Raw genomic sequence first — 17,378 nt, 5'->3', positions numbered from 1 at the left:
GTAACGCAAACATGGTTAAAAAACATCTGATAGATAAGTAAATTAATTAAATGGCAATTGCAATGATCTAATCCATTACAGGTTGTAATAAACCTTACATCAGTTGACATCAGTTCTCAAGCAAGAATAGTGAAGATCAGACAGATCAGATCAGATTTTTTAATAAAATGCAGATGCTCTACTTTAGGAATACATATAATTTTATGAGAAGAGTGTGATGATTTAAGTAACAGATTTTTGCAAATAATTGTTTAAGCTGTTCATTGGATTTCTAGTAAAATATACTAGCCCTACGAGTCCCAGTTGAGCAATCTCACACCTTGAATTAAATCTAGTAACACCTTTTGTGTTGTAGATACTCACTGACATGAGGTCATTGTTTTTTCATGCTTATTGGTACAGTGTGTTTTGAATAGAAACACAATTATGATCCGCCAATAGTTGAAATACCTTTATGATGCATCAATTAATATATATTTTTAAACAAATATGATACATATTCAAGGTAAAAAACTTTATTTTTGAATGCCAAAATTATAAATATCTAAATTATGAATGATGAATTGACAGTTACACATTCATCCACTGCAACAGAACACTAATTGTATCATTGTCATCAGCCATATTGACCTTATGATGTCAACAAAAAAAAACAATGACAAAACGTAGAAGGTCATTCAGAATAAGGTCAAAGGTTATAATCGTCATTGGTGGTCTGGATGTAACATGATTGGATAATAGCTTTTAAAGATCCACCCTCTGTAGAGTTAATTGTGTGTTTGTATTTATAGTGCATCTCAGATGTATTATTTACCTGATAAGCTAATGATCTGCTTCAGTTTTTTCTGCCCTGCTTTAAATGATTTACGGCATGTTATAACTGAATCCATTATTCACTCTGTGGTGTCTCATTCCTGGGGCTGCATTCACACTGTGTCTTAGTTTTTTATGTTGACAATGAATAAGACAACAAATCATTTCAGTTTTCATAGTACAGCCCAGAAAACTGTGTTTTTGCTTTAACTTGCCTTTTTCCAAGCTCAATTTAATCAAATAAGTATGTTATTCTACAAACCTTTTTTGCATTTAGCAACACCCTCTTGCCGAAGAGACAGGCCGCAATCACACCCCTTCTGCCACTGTTACACTGTGTTTGCACACACACTGACCAAACTGTCCAGCGTTATCACTGCCTGTTCTGGCTGTTTAAAGTGTTGAAACGCTTCTCTCAGGAGAAGAATATATTTAGAGCTTTGTGGATGATGCATACCCTGCTTTATACTTTAGGCCCAATGGCTTGAATGAATATTTACAAGTGTGTTTATCAGAATGCCTGTGGAATGGTGCACATGAATTTGAAGATGATTTCAACAGCTACTTGATCTGCATCACCAGAACATATGTGACCAGGAAACCATGGCAACCATCTCAGGTGCTCCGGTAAACTGGAAACAAGGCCAGAGGAATGTGTTTCACAAGTCTGCATTAGTGTTAAACTGTGTTGCACCAAGGCAAACACGTCTTCGGCTGTCAGCGGTTTGCTGTGGAGAAGGTCATTTAGACTTGCAGTGTTTGTAAGTGCTATTTTCCAACACGAATAATGAGGTTACAGGTAATAGGAATAACATCTGCCTTCTGAGCGCTTATACATTGTTTTATGAGACACACATCATTACAGAATAAAGTGGATTACAGATTTAGTCATGGGTATTTGGTTATTTATTTCAATCCCTATGTATGAGGATTTGGTAGTGGACAGAATTATACTTATAAATACCTCACTATCATTTAGACAGTTTTTCTGCCTTATTCATACTTATCAAATCAAACATACAAAAAAAATAGTTCTTACATCTAAAGATGGGTTTTGTCAAGCCTGCCTTAATTTGTCATTCCATTAGGCCCCAATCCATCACCACCACGATTACACTAGACAGTTCACACACCTTCCTGACAGCATGCTTTTTTTACGTCTCGTGGTGTGGTTGCTTGGTAACAGTGAATTTTTGCCAGAGCTCAATTTATGGCGCTCTCTTTGACTGTAGTTGATACACAGCAGTTCTCAATTGAGTTCAATCTCTGATATCATTAGTACAATACACTCAGTCGATCAGCAATTAAACACCATTAGACAGAATTAAACCTGTAATATCATTTAAAATGGTCCTGGTCTTAGAGTTAGTTTGGCACATTACGGTTCAGTTAATTCCATATGCATTTTTTATAATATTGAGGCTTTTTAACTAGATAGCAAGACACTGATGGCAGCTTAAAGTGTCGGGGAGAGGAGTAAAACCAAGCAACAGAATCAGTCTGGCAGTAGAACTATAATTGAAAGCAGCCAATGAGATGGTATAGATGGGTTGGTCAGCAATCTAGAATTAGGCTGAACACGATTTGCACCGACTGTAATAAAAACATGGAATAACTGGAATGTAATGATGTTTCTATGGTCTGCTCACATTATAATCACTATGTGTTCCCATTAAGACACAAAAAGTCTATTCATTAAACCATGTGTGCTTTGCTTGAATCTCAAAAATGATCAATACATTACTGAAAAGATTAGACCAACGGATAAAATGACATTCGTCTGATATTGTGAGCTTTAGTTGCTAGCTGATCTGTGGCCCACGATATTACAAAAAATGTAAGCAAGACTATCTGGGTGGTTTTTGGGATGAGATGAATGGAGCTGTTTCTCAATCATTGAAAACATGAAGTTTTGTGGGCCCTGTGTACAATAGTTTGAAGCTTAGACCCATGCTGCTACTTACAGTACACCAAAAACGTGTTTCTAAAACAATACGTTTTCAGTCTTGCAGTGCAGAAGATAACAAAATCTGATGTAATGACAAGATAAAACAGGTATAATCAAAGCCCTCAAAATACTGTACACAGTGTTTATAGCTTTAGTTATTTTTAACACCACTTTATAGAATAAACCAAATTTGTTCTTATAAAGTTTTCACACATCTACTTCACAGTTTGTTTACCATTGCACTTTCAGTCTTAAAAATCCATAGCGAAGTTAACATAAAACCTTTTTACGGCTATGTCAAAAACCGTGCATATCTGTTGAACAAAACAACCGTATCATTGCAATTTGGTCCATGAACTATAAGAATGAAGACATGCTCTCATTAGTGGATATACACCATGCATATTTCACCCTGTACACACTCCCACTCTTTTAAATGGACAAATGAAGTTAAGGGGAAAAAAGCTCTGTATCACTTGAAAGGGCCGTGACACACTACAGTTGCCAGAAGTAAATCTTTTCTTGGTAATACTTATATCCCTAAACAGAGTGTCAAGGCATTCAACTATACAAATACACTAGAGTAAAAATACCAGAGAGCATTTTGAGGATATTAAAGATAAAATGGTTTAAGTCTGTGCAACAGAGGCCAGCAGAAATCAATGAAGGCCTATATATATAAACAAATATAATTCATAAATATTAAGAAAAAATTAGGACACTCTTCCAAAATAATTTTAGTTTTATTTACTATTTATAGTAATGTGTTCAGGTAAAATGATCATTTTTGTTTCATTCTGTCAAGTGTGAACTACTGACAATATTTTTCCCAGATACTAAATAAAACGATTTTTTTAATTGGCATTTATTTGCAGAAAATGAAAAGTTGACAAACTAAATAACAAAACGTTTTCAGATCTTGAATACTGCAAGAAAGTTAGATTCATTACATCACCAACATCATAATAATGTTTTACATTATTATATTATATAAATAATGTTTACATGTATTTAAAGGAATAAAAAATGCAATGAATCATAGTTTTCTTGTGTATTTGCATTCTCTCAGTTTTTCCACATTCCTGTTGGGTGTCTTTATGCCACTTCAACTACAAATAATGTACAAATAAGTATACTGGTAAGCTTCTTTTTGTATTAATAATACCACAATATTGTAAATATCCAAAGCAGCCATCACAGTTACTGGTATGTGGTAACATTAATCTGCACAGTAAAATCGCCAGTGTTAAAAGGGGTCAAATGAACTCTCACAGTGTTTATATAATCCACATTTCGAGAGCGGATTATATGTACACTGTGAGTGTTAATTTGACCTTTTTTTAACACTGGCGATTTTACTGTGTGGTCAAGACAATGAAAATACAAAAAGCTCCATAAATGTACAACTTCATCTCACCAGATATAAAACACCCAAAACTGAAAATTCTGTCATAATTTACTCATCATCTTTTCACACCTGTATGACCTTCTTCTGTACAAACCGACACAAAACCAATGAAAGTCAATGGGTACTGCCATTGTTCTGTTACCAAAATTGTTCAAAATAGAGAAAGAAAGTCATACATGTTTGAAATGACATGAGGGTGAATAAATTATGACATAACTTTCATTGTTGTGTTAACTATTACTTGAATATCTAATATATTTTACTTCAAATGTCTTAACAGATGTTTGGGAACTTTCCCTGCAAGCATGTGGGAAATGCTGTTTAATTCCAAATTCAAGTTGCTTTTGCAGGAATCACGTGAGAGATGGATTAAACACATTAAAGCCATTGAATTTTGGCATCTGATTCATGGCAGGCTATATGCACACATGCAAACAGGCAGAACATGATCAGCACGATCAGTGGGACCAACGTGAAAAATGCCTTTGCTATCTCTGATCGCATTTTAATAATTAAGATGTGTCTGAGACCTAAAGCAATACATTAAAATGCAGTGATCTTTTAGAAAGTGACGTGTAAGCATTATCAAAAGAGATTGTCTTCAAAGCTAAAAGAATTTTACAATTCAAAGCTTTATACTGTATCTTTATTGATTTTGAAATGATTCGTTCTAAATCAATACAACTTTGTTGAAAATCAAATAATGCCGAACAAACCTAATACGACTAAACTAAATTTATGAAGCAATACAGTAATGGAGCTTGATGTATTCACAAGATTTAATTGAAACAGAAATAATCTACATCAGCATTAAGAATCATTATTTTTAGCCTATGGCTGTCAGATACATTGACCTAAATAACAGCAAGACACACTAACAATCCCAAAGTAATTTACAGATGTGCTTTGATTGAAAGGTTCCACTGAAATGTTATACTTGTTCTGGCAGCTGTTATCTTCATATTGCAGAACAAACCTGACCAATTAAAAGTGATTAATCTGATGCATAGTTAACGTTCACATGTAGAAACGTGTGGTGCCTCCAAGCAGAATGAATTGTCAAAGTGCACTTTATAGTCTGCATCATCTGGTTCAAAGCATTCATTATCCTATATAATTGCTTTCTCGTGGGACAATTTTGTTTCATTGTGGGCTGAGCAGACCACAAAGGACAACTGTCGGTACAGAAAGTTTGAAAAATGAAAAGTGGGTTATTAACTCGCTGCCTGCTGTCGGTGCATCCAGAGAACTTGGGAAGGTCTAAGACCATAAGTTAAAATGATATTTAATGAAATGGTGCAAATTGTATGCTTGCATTGAGTGAATCTGTAATGAGAAAAAAAACGAGAAATGCAGCACTGAGCCACACCCATTTCTTTAGTGCGTCTGTGTGTAATGTTGGTGCGCTCTTTCCATCAGAATTGTCATGTCTTTAAGAAACGTGGACGCACAACTGAAGTTGCTGGAACTGCAGTCTGAAGTAACATCATCAGCACAGATCGCTCACGAGCACCGCAGTCCCGTCCACAAAAACGTCTAACTAGACACAACAACGCAAAACAACACGTGCCATTAAAGAAAAGACACACAATAGAGAAGATCCCAAGAGGTGCGGACTTTGGTTTCTGTTAATGCGCATGATACTGCAGCAGTTGTACTACACCACCAGCACACTCCAACTCACCTTGAATAAGCGTGAGCGTCTGCCGTGCCATTTTACTACCAGGGGGCGGATGATTAACCAATACACGCCCCATAGCTGCTCGCCTCTGGCCAATCAGAGCGCGGCGGGGGCGGAACCAAAGGCTAAATTCCCACACTTGGTTTCACTTTGCACTTCGGAACATCGCCGTCTTCCATAAAGGCGCTGGTGCAGGTGCTCTGTCTCTTCGGGGAGGATGCCATAGGAAGGACGGGCAGGGGAAAGAATGAAGGAAAACGCTGAGATAGGACAGCACAGGATATGATAAGCAGGGTATCAGATTGGAAACGGTGCGGTGCGAGGAAATTGAATATGAAAGATTTATTGAAAGGGGCACTTTGAGCTATTATTCCTGGTTGGCAGTAGTACTATGATTTGGTATGTGGCCACTTTGATAGCAAGTGTTTTTAGCACCCGAGGAACGGCAGCTCAAGGTGAGTTGAAGTGCAGTATTTTTGCGTTGCGTTTATGCAAAGACACGTTAAGCGTTTCGTTGTTTGTATGAATGGATGCTTCGCGTGACACTGCTACGCGTGTGATAAATCAAAGCATTTCTTTATTTTGCATTAAATATGCACATTGTTCAAATATGCATATATGGTGGGTGGGGTTTAAAGTTCACAGCAGGCTATGCAACCTCGCATGATTTCTGCTGGTGTTTTTTTGACATCATGTCATATTAGGGCACGAGCGAGACAATTGAAGGCGTGTGTGTGTTGGTTGGTCGCTGTTACAATGTGTACAATCGATTGATGGCCGCTGTGATGACCAATTATGTTTTATGAAATCATTTCACCAAATAGATTGCGTCGATCAATAGGATGTGGTTTGAGACATGAATGCAGAAATGACATGGAATATCATAGATGATATACTGTCCAGAATTGCAGTTAATGTCGAAAAGGGGCGTGCGATGCTGAATGGAGACATGCTGCGGTTGTCTGGGCTAACGTACTACAGTCTTTCGTGTCTGTTTACACAGACACAGCGCAGGCGTTTTCATTTATTTGCATGTTCGGGGTATTAAATCGAGTATTATAGCAATATAATGCTTACGCACAATGCATGCGTGTAGGCAAACTATATGCACGAGCATGCTGTCCTGTTTCGTCGCCATGCGCCGATTTTATATGCCTTCTCTTGCCGTGCATTTCTTGTATTTTGAGCATTAGATATTTGTTGACGAATGGACTGGCTTAACTTTGCATTTCTATCTTTGTCCAGTGGGAGGGGCTATTTCCTCTTTTAATTGAAGGGGAGGCTGGTGTGAACTACAGTAATCACACATATCAGTAATTGTCTAATTAAACCTAGTCATTTGATTCGTGGATTTATGGGTAATCCTGCATCTGCATTAAACGTGTGATTGGTGTATAAAACAACATTTGCTATCTAAAGCAAACATTTCTTTCCAGTGCCTACATTGGCCTACAGCATGTTGTTTTGTCAAGACAATAATTTCTCTCATTTCTAGTCTTACAGTTAAACGTTCAGTTTGACGAAAATATACCACCAGTGAATTAAAAGCTATTTAAAGCAAAATATGCAAAATCATTGTTAATCTTTGAAATTCATTTTCATCAAGTTACTCTCTGAAATAATTTTCACAGCCTGCTTAGAGTTTACTGTTTCAGAAATCCAGCATCAGCCATTTTGAGGCTGTCGTTTGGGAGCGTCAAGCATGCTGTAATGAGACAATGTTAGTGCACAAGTGGCATAAATTAGGACTTGATAAGAGAACCAATTACAGCTTTGAGTTTGACTTATTGACAAAATTGTGTCTGGGTTTCTTGGTCCTGTCATGCATTTGTTAGTAACAGTCAGCTTTATGTTTGAGAATAGCTAAATCATAAGTCAAATATTTGGTTTGTTGGAAAGAATGAAAAGAGCACTACAGCCTCAGAAGATGTTGGAGGAGATTATGAGATGGTCAAGGAAATTGATCTGATCTGATCTAACCAAAACCAGTGATGTTCCTGAAAGTCATAGAATAATCATAGAATATTATAGATAAAAATCTCTGACTGACTTTTCAGTTGATTCATGACCCAAGGATGAACAGAGTTGAGCTGAACAGTGGTGTGATGGCGACCAAAGAGCATGTTTTCCAGGGCCTTACAGCGAGCGTCATTCTCTGCATTGGTGTCACAGAGCATAGCAAGAAGCAGGGACAGCGATAGTCTCAGTCTTAATAAAGCTGTGAGGACCAGCTCCTGGCACAGTCTGCAGATTGCCGGTAATGGACACCTCTGGCAAAACTCCCTCCCCCTACCTTGCCAAGCAGTATTCGTCTGACCCGCAACCCTCTGACCGTTGCTTGTCCTGTTTCAGGGAGAGTGAAAACGAACGCCTTACTGGGTCGCAGATTCACGCAACACAGCAAAGCTTAAGTCTAGACTTGAGTCTAGTGTGATTTGTGATGGCTTGGACTGCAGTGGCCCAAGAGTCCGTTTTTGTCCGTTAAATGTTAGAACAGTAAATATGGGAAAACCATCTGGTTTGTGTCAGGGTCCTGATCAAAAGGCTACTAGAGAGCAAGGAGAGACAGCCAATGAAGACTTTTACTTTAGGCTTCCTCATCCTCTAATGTTTCTTCTGAGACATTAATCTCACATAATAGCAAGGGACAACGTTATACAGTTTAACAAAAATATGTTACCAATCCAACGTTGACCAGCATCATTTGACAGCAAAAAGGCTAAACTTTGCTGTTACTGATGCCATTGTAGTGTCCAGTGGTTTGGGTTTACTGAGATAATGCTTTGAAATAGGCATGGGCCGAATACCGGTTCCAAGGTATACCGAGGTTTGAAAGAGTCAAGGTTTCAAAACCACTAACATTTTCTGTGATACCGTTTCTAAGAGCTATGTTTACACAAAAATACATAATTAAGTCACGTAAAGCAATGTTTGATGTTTAGGCCTAATATATGGGCTATGACAAAAATAATTTTTAAAAAAGTGTATTATAATTTTAAGGCTATATTTTTACGTCACATATGTTCTATGAATGTTGTATTTGTGTCCAGTTGAAAAGTTGTTTGTATACGCAGAAATTTGAAAATAACACATTTTAGTGTCGTAATTGCAATACCGTGAAACCGTGACACTTTTGCTAAAGGTTATCATACCGTCAAAATATCATGCCTACTTTGTAATATAATGTGTCGCCCCCGTTAGGTGACTCGCTACTGATATGACTAGAGCTTTCATCTCATGAGGGTATGCAGTTGCAAACATACTTTTTGTAAAGTTACTATTAATTTTTTTGTGTTTTTTATGAGAAAAATTACTGAGTGCACCTTTAGGCCAACGAATAATTGTAAATGCACCTAGTAAACAGTGTTGCCAGATCTATTTTTTTCCAGTGGAATTTGCTGTGACTGTAGATAGGTAACATTTAGTTCCGTAAGCATAAAGTGTTTAATGCTTACTACTATACAATGTTTTCTTAGTAAGAAGTGGTGTGTAATGCATAACAATGACTGTAAAGTATGTAAAGTATATTAGGCATGGTGTTATTGGGATAGTTTTGGGCTCGACCATTGGGCTGGTTTTGTTATGCCGATCTGGCAACCTTGTAACTAGTACCAGTAACTAAACATTTTTTGTTGCTAGATTTTTATTACAGTGTAGAAAAAGCCACAGTATATTCAAAGGTGTCCACTGTCCACCTGTCCTGGTCAATCAGTAAAGCACAGTGCTGCCGCCAGCCCTTGAAAGACTGGGGTGAGATGTAGCGGTGGGTTAGTCCGAGTTGGGCACATTGCCACGACGCTGCCTCCATCCTCTTCCAGTCTCACCTTACAGACTGTCTCCAGGCCTCCATAAGCCGGCGCACCGCCGGTACGGCTCGTGCCGTTTCCCTCACTGACATGAAATATTCAGCAGTCTTTTCAGACGTAGTGGACGTCACATCACAATACAGCAGCAGAGCCTATGCACTTGACTGCGTACTGCTGGAGTCTGTCCTTATTAAAATGCACTTGTACTGTTTAGGCCTACACTGATGTGGGAGCATTGCTCTTTATTGTTGGAGCACACATAGTGGTAATTTGCATTCGGTTATTTTGTCACCGCATATCTATTTGCCTCGTTCCTGTGAAATATTACACTCCCGTTTTGTGCTTTAGAGATAGCAAGTCTTTCTATGTTCCTCCCCCAGGGATACTTTACCGTCCTCCGCTTCCTCTCCCCCAGGCGTAGCTACTATACATCAGCCAATAGACGCTGAATTGTAATGCAAGCTCGCCGGCTTCATTATTCATCATAATTTTACTGTAGATGACGTCTTATTAAGAAGATACCTTACATTGTTCTGTTTGGCGGGTGTGTCGTCATGCCTTCTGATCTTATCGTAGCTCAGTGTAATGTGGAAAAAGATGCTGATGCTTTGCTTTTGTTTTTTCCTCAATATGGGATTTCCTGCTGAGAATGTGCATTTCTTTCTTAGCTGTCATCAGTTTTAACCGTAGCTGTAATCAAATGCCATTTCAAGATTTCATGCATCTTCGCATCTGGTGCAGTGAACTTTACGATCTGAGACTTTGTGTTCCTATCTTTATTTGTGTTCTGCCTATATTTGAGTTTCTTATTAGCTTTGATTTACTGAGATTACACTCTGTACTACTTGAGTTCAACAGCGAGGATGGCCTGGGCCAGGTGTGAGGGTTTAGAGAAATGTCACTTGCTTTATAGGGAGAAAGTGCTTTAATTTAATGTTGTATGAATATTTGGTAGATATAAAAATACAGCCATGGAAAAAATTGAAAGACCATTTCGAATATTCCTTTATTCACCATTTCTAGATGTATTGTGGCCATTCTAGTCCAGTGTCTGTTGAATTTCGACAAAATCAAACCTCAGGAATGACAAAGTAATCAAACAGCAATGTGAAAGACTGACAGCATGACAAGACACATGAAAACTGTGATAAAAATCGAGGTTATCACATAAATTTTTTTTTTTGGAACTTTTATACATGCACAAATATGATTGTTGTATTGCATAAATGTGAATATGAACTTGTTTGCTTTGCAGTATTTGAGGTCTGAAATAATACTGAGCATCTTTTCTGTTATTTTGACCTGTTTCTCCAGTTTTCATTTTCTGCAAATCAATGCACAAATAGAAACAATATTTGTATTTAAAATGTTGGAGAAATATTGTTAGAAGTTCACAGAATGAAACTAAAAGGATCTTTTCACCTTAAAACTAGGGCTGTCAAACGATTAATCGCATCCAGAATAAAAGTTTGTGTTTACATAATATATGTCTATGTACTGTGCATATTAATTTTGTATTTATAAATACAAACACATACACATGAATACATATTTAGGAAATATTTACATGCATTTATTTATATTTACTAATAATTGAAATTATATATAAATGTTTATTAATTTTTAGATTTTCCTTAAATATATGCATGTATGTGTTAATAACTACAAAATTATTATGCACAGTACACAGATATATATTATGTAAACACAAACTTTTATTCTGGATGCGATTAATCGTTTGACAGCCCTAGTTAAAACATGTCTATAAATAGTAAATTCAGAAACACTGAAAATCAATGAAAAATGATTTTTTTCCCCGCCACTTTATTGGAGAAGGCTATATTTGTGTTAGGGCCAGTAAAGTGTTGGAAGGGCGAGTAAAAAATCTTCTGAACTACTTATTTCCAGCAAACTTATTTCTCAACTACTTATTTCCAGATCTACTACATTTACGCATTTGGCAGACGCTTTTATCCAAAGCGACTTACATTGCATTGTATTATACATTTATTTCTGACTATATGCAGTCCCCTGGGATCGAACCCATGACCTTGGCTAGTGCCATGCTCTAACCACTGAGCCACAGGAAAGCAGAAAAACTATTTCCTTTATTTGATTGTGTCTACCCAAGATCCAAAAAGCGGTGTCAGTAGTGGTCAAAGTATATTTAAACCAGTGCCTAGTTGGCGATCTTTAGCATACGGTGCCATCAAATCCATGTTGGGGCTCAGAACAGATCGGTAAGTTCAGAGACACCAGCCTCCAGATGGGCCATAGTGATGAGTATGCGATGCACGCCATCAGATGGACACCTACGGCCCTGTTACAGTGATGGCATCTTGTGTTTCCATTGAGTAAAGCAGCCATCTGGTGTCCCAGAAGTCTCTTATTTCATCTGTTAACTTTTCATTTTTGCTTTTTATGAGTCATGGAGAGGGCACTATTACTTTTATCATGCAGTACATAGAATATTTGCCTCGGTCTAACCTGAAGTCAACCCGAAATGCAGACGCCTGACCGTTTAACCTTCTCTTCCTTTCCCACGAGTTCTGAAGTGACCCACAAATGTGACAGATCTGATCCATTTAGTTTAAATTCCTATTTGAAATTGCACAACCTGCTCATTAAAACAAAGTGTACACGCTGTCGGCAATGTCCATATCTCACCTTCACCGCTGCTTATAACCTGGTCACTCATTTTTACGTCTGTCTGTGTGGTGCTTCTGCTGGACAGCTCTGACTCACGGCTCTTGAAGTGACCTTCATCAGGCAGGCTTACATTCAATTATATGTTTGTCTATAGCCTTTGCAGCTGAATGAGTCAGTGTGTCCTTGAAAACCCACCTCTGCTGTGTTCTCTGTTTGATTCATGATGTGTTCCAATATGATTCTGCTTCTAGTTTTCTATAGTATTAATTTATACCAGGGAGTCTTCAACTAAAATTGCTTGAGGTCCAGTAAACGAACCCTCCTTACCATTAGCGGTCCGGACAATTAAATACCTAAAAACATGAATTGAGTTCTGCTGAACTGAGATTAACAAATAGCAGCATCAAGTTGTGACTGATCATCCTCTGATAACATTTCAGCTCTTCTGGTGGCTGTTACAGCTGAAAGGGGGTTTGTTTAATATTTTCTTTTAGTTCATGTCTTTATTTTCCTTCTAAAGGTGTTTCACACGCAGCCTCCATGCACTCTTTTACTATTTTCCCATCAGTAAAGGGCTTGTTATGTTTTCCTAAGATCCACTGTATTCTTAGGGAACATTCATATGCTGGTTGTTGGGCGGTAACTGAGGGGGACACGTGTAGATCGCTCCTACTGGGCTTTGAGCTCATATATTTTCCGCGTCCTTACCTCGGACTGCTGCGGGTAAGTTTCTTCAAAGTGTCTATGTCTAATTTCATAATGCCGTTTAGGGTTTCCACTTTTGACAACCGCAACAGACTCCGAGCAAATGAGACAAACCGATCTCGTGCATCTCGATGCAGGAAGAATAAATGTACATCCCATTCATCTCGGAAAACATGGTTTTCAGCGTTAACTTTTCTTACTTTTGAAAAGGACATTGTTTTTCAGTCACTGACAGTTACATCTGTCTGCGAGTCTGTCTCTATGGCGTTATTTTAATGACAAATGTCGCTAGCGCAATATTACAAGGCGAGAGCGTATTCATGTAATATGAGCGCGCGAATCTCTCCGCTCTCACGCCGATTTCCTTTGCTCGTGCACAAAACTGGACGCGCGCTCCCAATTACACGCTGCTCTCTTATGAATGTTCTCTGCTGTCGCTCAGTGAGCGTGTGCGCACTCAAAATGCCTGCCGTGCGTTCGCGCATCCTTTGGTACTCTTGCACTCGAGAGTTCCTCCTGTGTCTTCTGAGATTATAGAGGGTATGCATTGACGTCACTTTCCCACGTGAACACGCCGGGACACGCTCCCTTGAGTGGTAAAACTAAGGCAAAATGGCTGCATTCAATAGGAGGAACAAAAAACCGGGACTAAAACACGCAATTATTTGCTGAAACTACAAGCAGCTGGACTCGACGGTGATCCTTACGACTACCTTATGAATTACAAAGGAATCAGGTGTTCTTACAATTCTTAGACACTGAAATGTTGCGTGGAATTGCGTTTAATGATATTGTAACCATTCATTTTGCCCAGTGTTTTTACCACTCAAGCAGGCGCGTTCCGGCGTGCTCACGTGGGAAAGTGACGACACGTGCATACCCTATATAGGCTGTCAAAAGTAGTCAACCAACCAGGTATAAGCTTCCATGGTGGGCCAATGAAAATGCGACCGCTCACATGGCATCTTATTGGTTGAAAGTGACTCGACGTACTCAACGATGCAAGATGGATCCACATCCACCATGTTCTCAGGTAACAATTTGTATATATTTGATGCAACATTATTAATCAAATGTATATTAGAAATGAACGGGAAGGGAGCGTTTGGTATATTGCGTAGAAGTTCAGTTTTATGCCCTGAACTTCTGGAACACACAATAAGATGCCATGTGAGAGGTTGCATTTTCATTGGCCCGCTGTGGAAGCCTATACCTGATTGGTTGACTACTTTTGACAGCCTATAATCCCAGAAAACACAGAAGGAACCCTCGAGAGCAAGAGTACCAAAGGATGCGTGAACGCACGGCAGGCATTTCGAGTGCGCACACACTCACTGAGCGACAGCAGAGAACATTCATAAGAGAGCAGCGTAATAATAGCACGCTCGTATTAAATGAATGCGCTCTCGCCTTGTAATAATGCGCTCGCAACATTTGTCATTAAAATAACGCCATATTTTCTCAGCTCTCTTCACTCCACGACGTCGACGTCTGAACGTAGCAACAGTGCGCATGTTAACTGTCCTTGGCGCCGTAGGACCCAAACACTGAGCGGACCTTGATGTACCTGGTATAAATTTGATTGCGTTAGAAAATAATGTTAGGCGTTCATTTATTTATTATGTCAAAAGGCTTTCGGACCGGAGTCCGCTAGTTGGTGATCCCTGCTATCAGTGAGCATGAAAAAAATGCTTACGAAGCTAATTATGATTGATAAAAACAAATGAATGACAACATGCTGGAAGCACACGAGTTACATCTTTGCATCTGCTGGCAGAATTGGTTTTTAAGTTCAGGATTGTCTGAGTTTTGCTTGTCACAATGGGAGGGGCCTCTGCTGAGCGCTCCCCTCTGAGTTGACTTGTTTGTGGTTTGAAGTTTCTGTAATATTTATGTTTGCTTTATGTGGGCTTTGCTTTGAGTGAAGAGGATGAGAATTTTTCTGTTGATAGGGAGGAGGTAGAAATGACAAATTCATAATAGCCTATGTGGTGTTTTTAAAATCTGAATAAACCCCAACAATCCAGGTGGTATGAGGGGGAAAGTTAATCCAGAGCCATTTAGAGAGAGAGTCGCGTCAACTCCGTTGACTCCAATGGAACAGTTTTTTCACAGCAATGGCGGTTCATGGAGCCTCTCAATAGTTCCCGGAAGTTGCTAGTAACGCATGGAGCTGCGGCTAAACAAACCAACTGAGGTAAACTTTTAACACATTTAAAGATGTAAGTCGTTTAATGAATAATAAAATTAAATAAATAATTAAAAGAAAAAACATAACTTCCTGGAACTATCTGAAGGTTCCATGAATGAATTTGAACTTCTGTTGTCGCGACTCTCTCTCAATGGCTCTGGGTTAATCTAATTCTAAAGAGCATTTAATTGGACAAAAAATGTGGACATGTCCCTAAAGTGCAAGATGAGTAATCAACATTTCAGTCTGGATTGTAGTTTTTTGGGGCTGTGAAGATCTACAAAGTGTTTCTCTTCATTCATCCGTGTTAAAGAGACAAATGAAAATTCTGTCATCATTTATTCACCATTGAGTTATTCCAAATCTGTATAAATTTATTTGTTCTGATGAACACAGGAAAGATATTTGAAAGAATGCTTGTAACCAAACAGTTCTTGGCCACCATTGACTACCATCGTAGGAAAAATGACAATGGTTGTCAAAAGTGCCTCAGAACTGTTTGATTTCCTACATTCCTCAAAATATCTTCTTAATATCTTCCTAACAGAACAAATAAATCTATAAAGCAATTTTTACTACTATGGCAGTCAATGGTGGCCAAAATCGGTTTGGTTACAAGCATTCTTCCAAATATCTTTCTCTGTGTTCATCAGAACAAAGAAATGTATACAGATTTGGAACAATTCGAATTTTTGGATTTTGGACTGTTCCTTTAATAGCAAATACAGTGGAGAGTCTTACGCAATACTAACAGGAATGGACTACAAGATACTTGTTTAATTTTATGATGTCAAATCAAATTGCTATTTTGATATAAAGCATATGCTCCTTGAGAAACAATTTTACTCCCTCTTTGCTATCAAGATATGTTTATCCTAGTAAATATTAGATGTAATTAGACTGTCTTCCCTACAAATGTTGCATTTTTCAACAATGAATAATTTACTAGCGATGTTCCCTATTTCCCTCATTTGAATAAGAACCCGGGAGCTGCATCCTTGATTTCCTGGTAAGACTTTTATAAGCTCATAATTGACTGGGAGAACATCTTGTGTAGTTCCTTTTTTGTCATTGCATTTCATTAGATATGCTGCATAAAAAATGATTTTAGAACTCAATGCAGTCTGTGCTCAGCAAAGAGGGAATTTCAGCTCAAACCTCAGCACATGAATAGATGCACACTGTATTATTAACCTACAATCCTTGTTTGTCTCCCATAGATAGCCTACACCCTCAGTTTAATAAACTGTGACAGATCAGTGTTACAGTTCCATTAAGTAAATGAAAGCATCAGTGGAACTGACCGGACCATGTGCTGTTCCCCTTGTTATGACCTCATAAAGAGGATGCTAAGGGAGTTAATAATCGGGCAGTATGTTAACTGTAGTTTGGATGGCAGTTCTCCTTATCAGAGCTGTGGCTTGTTTAAAAACATGCAAACATACAAATGTTACGTTTTATGTGTGATGACTTGTGCAAGAGCTCAGTCGCTGATATATAAAACTGCGAAATATCCAAACCATACGGGTCACCGTGGGCCTGTTTAATGCAGTGTAGATGTGTGGAGTGAGTGATGTGTGTGTTTATATGTGGTGAAAGGGTCACGTGTCTTTTTTGTGCTTTTGGGAGGGGAAGCAGGCGCAAGTGGATTAAAGGGGTGAGCAGTCACATGAGTTGAGCTGTTACTGGCACCCGACGCTCAGAATAACTTTATTTGTCATGTTTTCTGTAGTCTTTTTTTAGTTCCTTCTTTAAAAAAAATGATATGAGATACCTTCGGTGACTGTGACTTGAAATTAAGTTGATATAAAAACTGGTGCAATGTGCAGTCAGGGTGTGCATTAAATATTTGCCCCTATTCAATTGAATTACAATTCTTAAAGGAACAGTTCACCCAAACATTCTGTCATCACCAAATCTTTATAAATTTCTTTGTTCTGATGACATTCTTCCAACATCCTACATTCTTCCAAATATCTTTCTCTGTGTTCATCAAAACAAAGAAATATATACAGATTTGCAGCTCGAAGGCGAGTAAATGATGACTGAATTTATTTTTTTGGGTGAACTGTCCCTTTAAGTAAATTACATGATGCCTTTTTAAATAAAAAATATAGTTACTATAATAATATCAGTGTAGTCCTTTACCTATAACCCAAAGTATACTTAAAATACAT

At 38.2% G+C, this 17,378-nt stretch overlaps 1 protein-coding gene across 6 annotated transcripts in view; it reads left to right on the top strand.

Moving 5' to 3' along the window:
- Positions 1–6,010: 6,010 nt before the first annotated feature.
- Positions 6,011–17,378, top strand: part of igsf9ba (immunoglobulin superfamily, member 9Ba) — a 60,382-nt gene continuing 49,014 nt past the window's right edge. For all 6 annotated transcript variants that reach the window (XM_057350666.1, XM_057350663.1, XM_057350664.1 and 3 more), the window contains exon 1: positions 6,011–6,305. In XM_057350666.1, coding sequence (XP_057206649.1) covers positions 6,242–6,305 — 64 coding nt within the window. In that variant the 5' untranslated portion in view covers positions 6,011–6,241. The remainder of the gene's footprint in view (positions 6,306–17,378) is intronic.

This window comes from Triplophysa rosa, linkage group LG14 (genome assembly GCF_024868665.1).
Source record: "Triplophysa rosa linkage group LG14, Trosa_1v2, whole genome shotgun sequence".
NCBI lineage: Eukaryota > Metazoa > Chordata > Actinopteri > Cypriniformes > Nemacheilidae > Triplophysa > Triplophysa rosa.
Note: the sequence above shows the minus strand (reverse complement) of the source record. Positions and strands in the feature narration are given on the sequence as shown.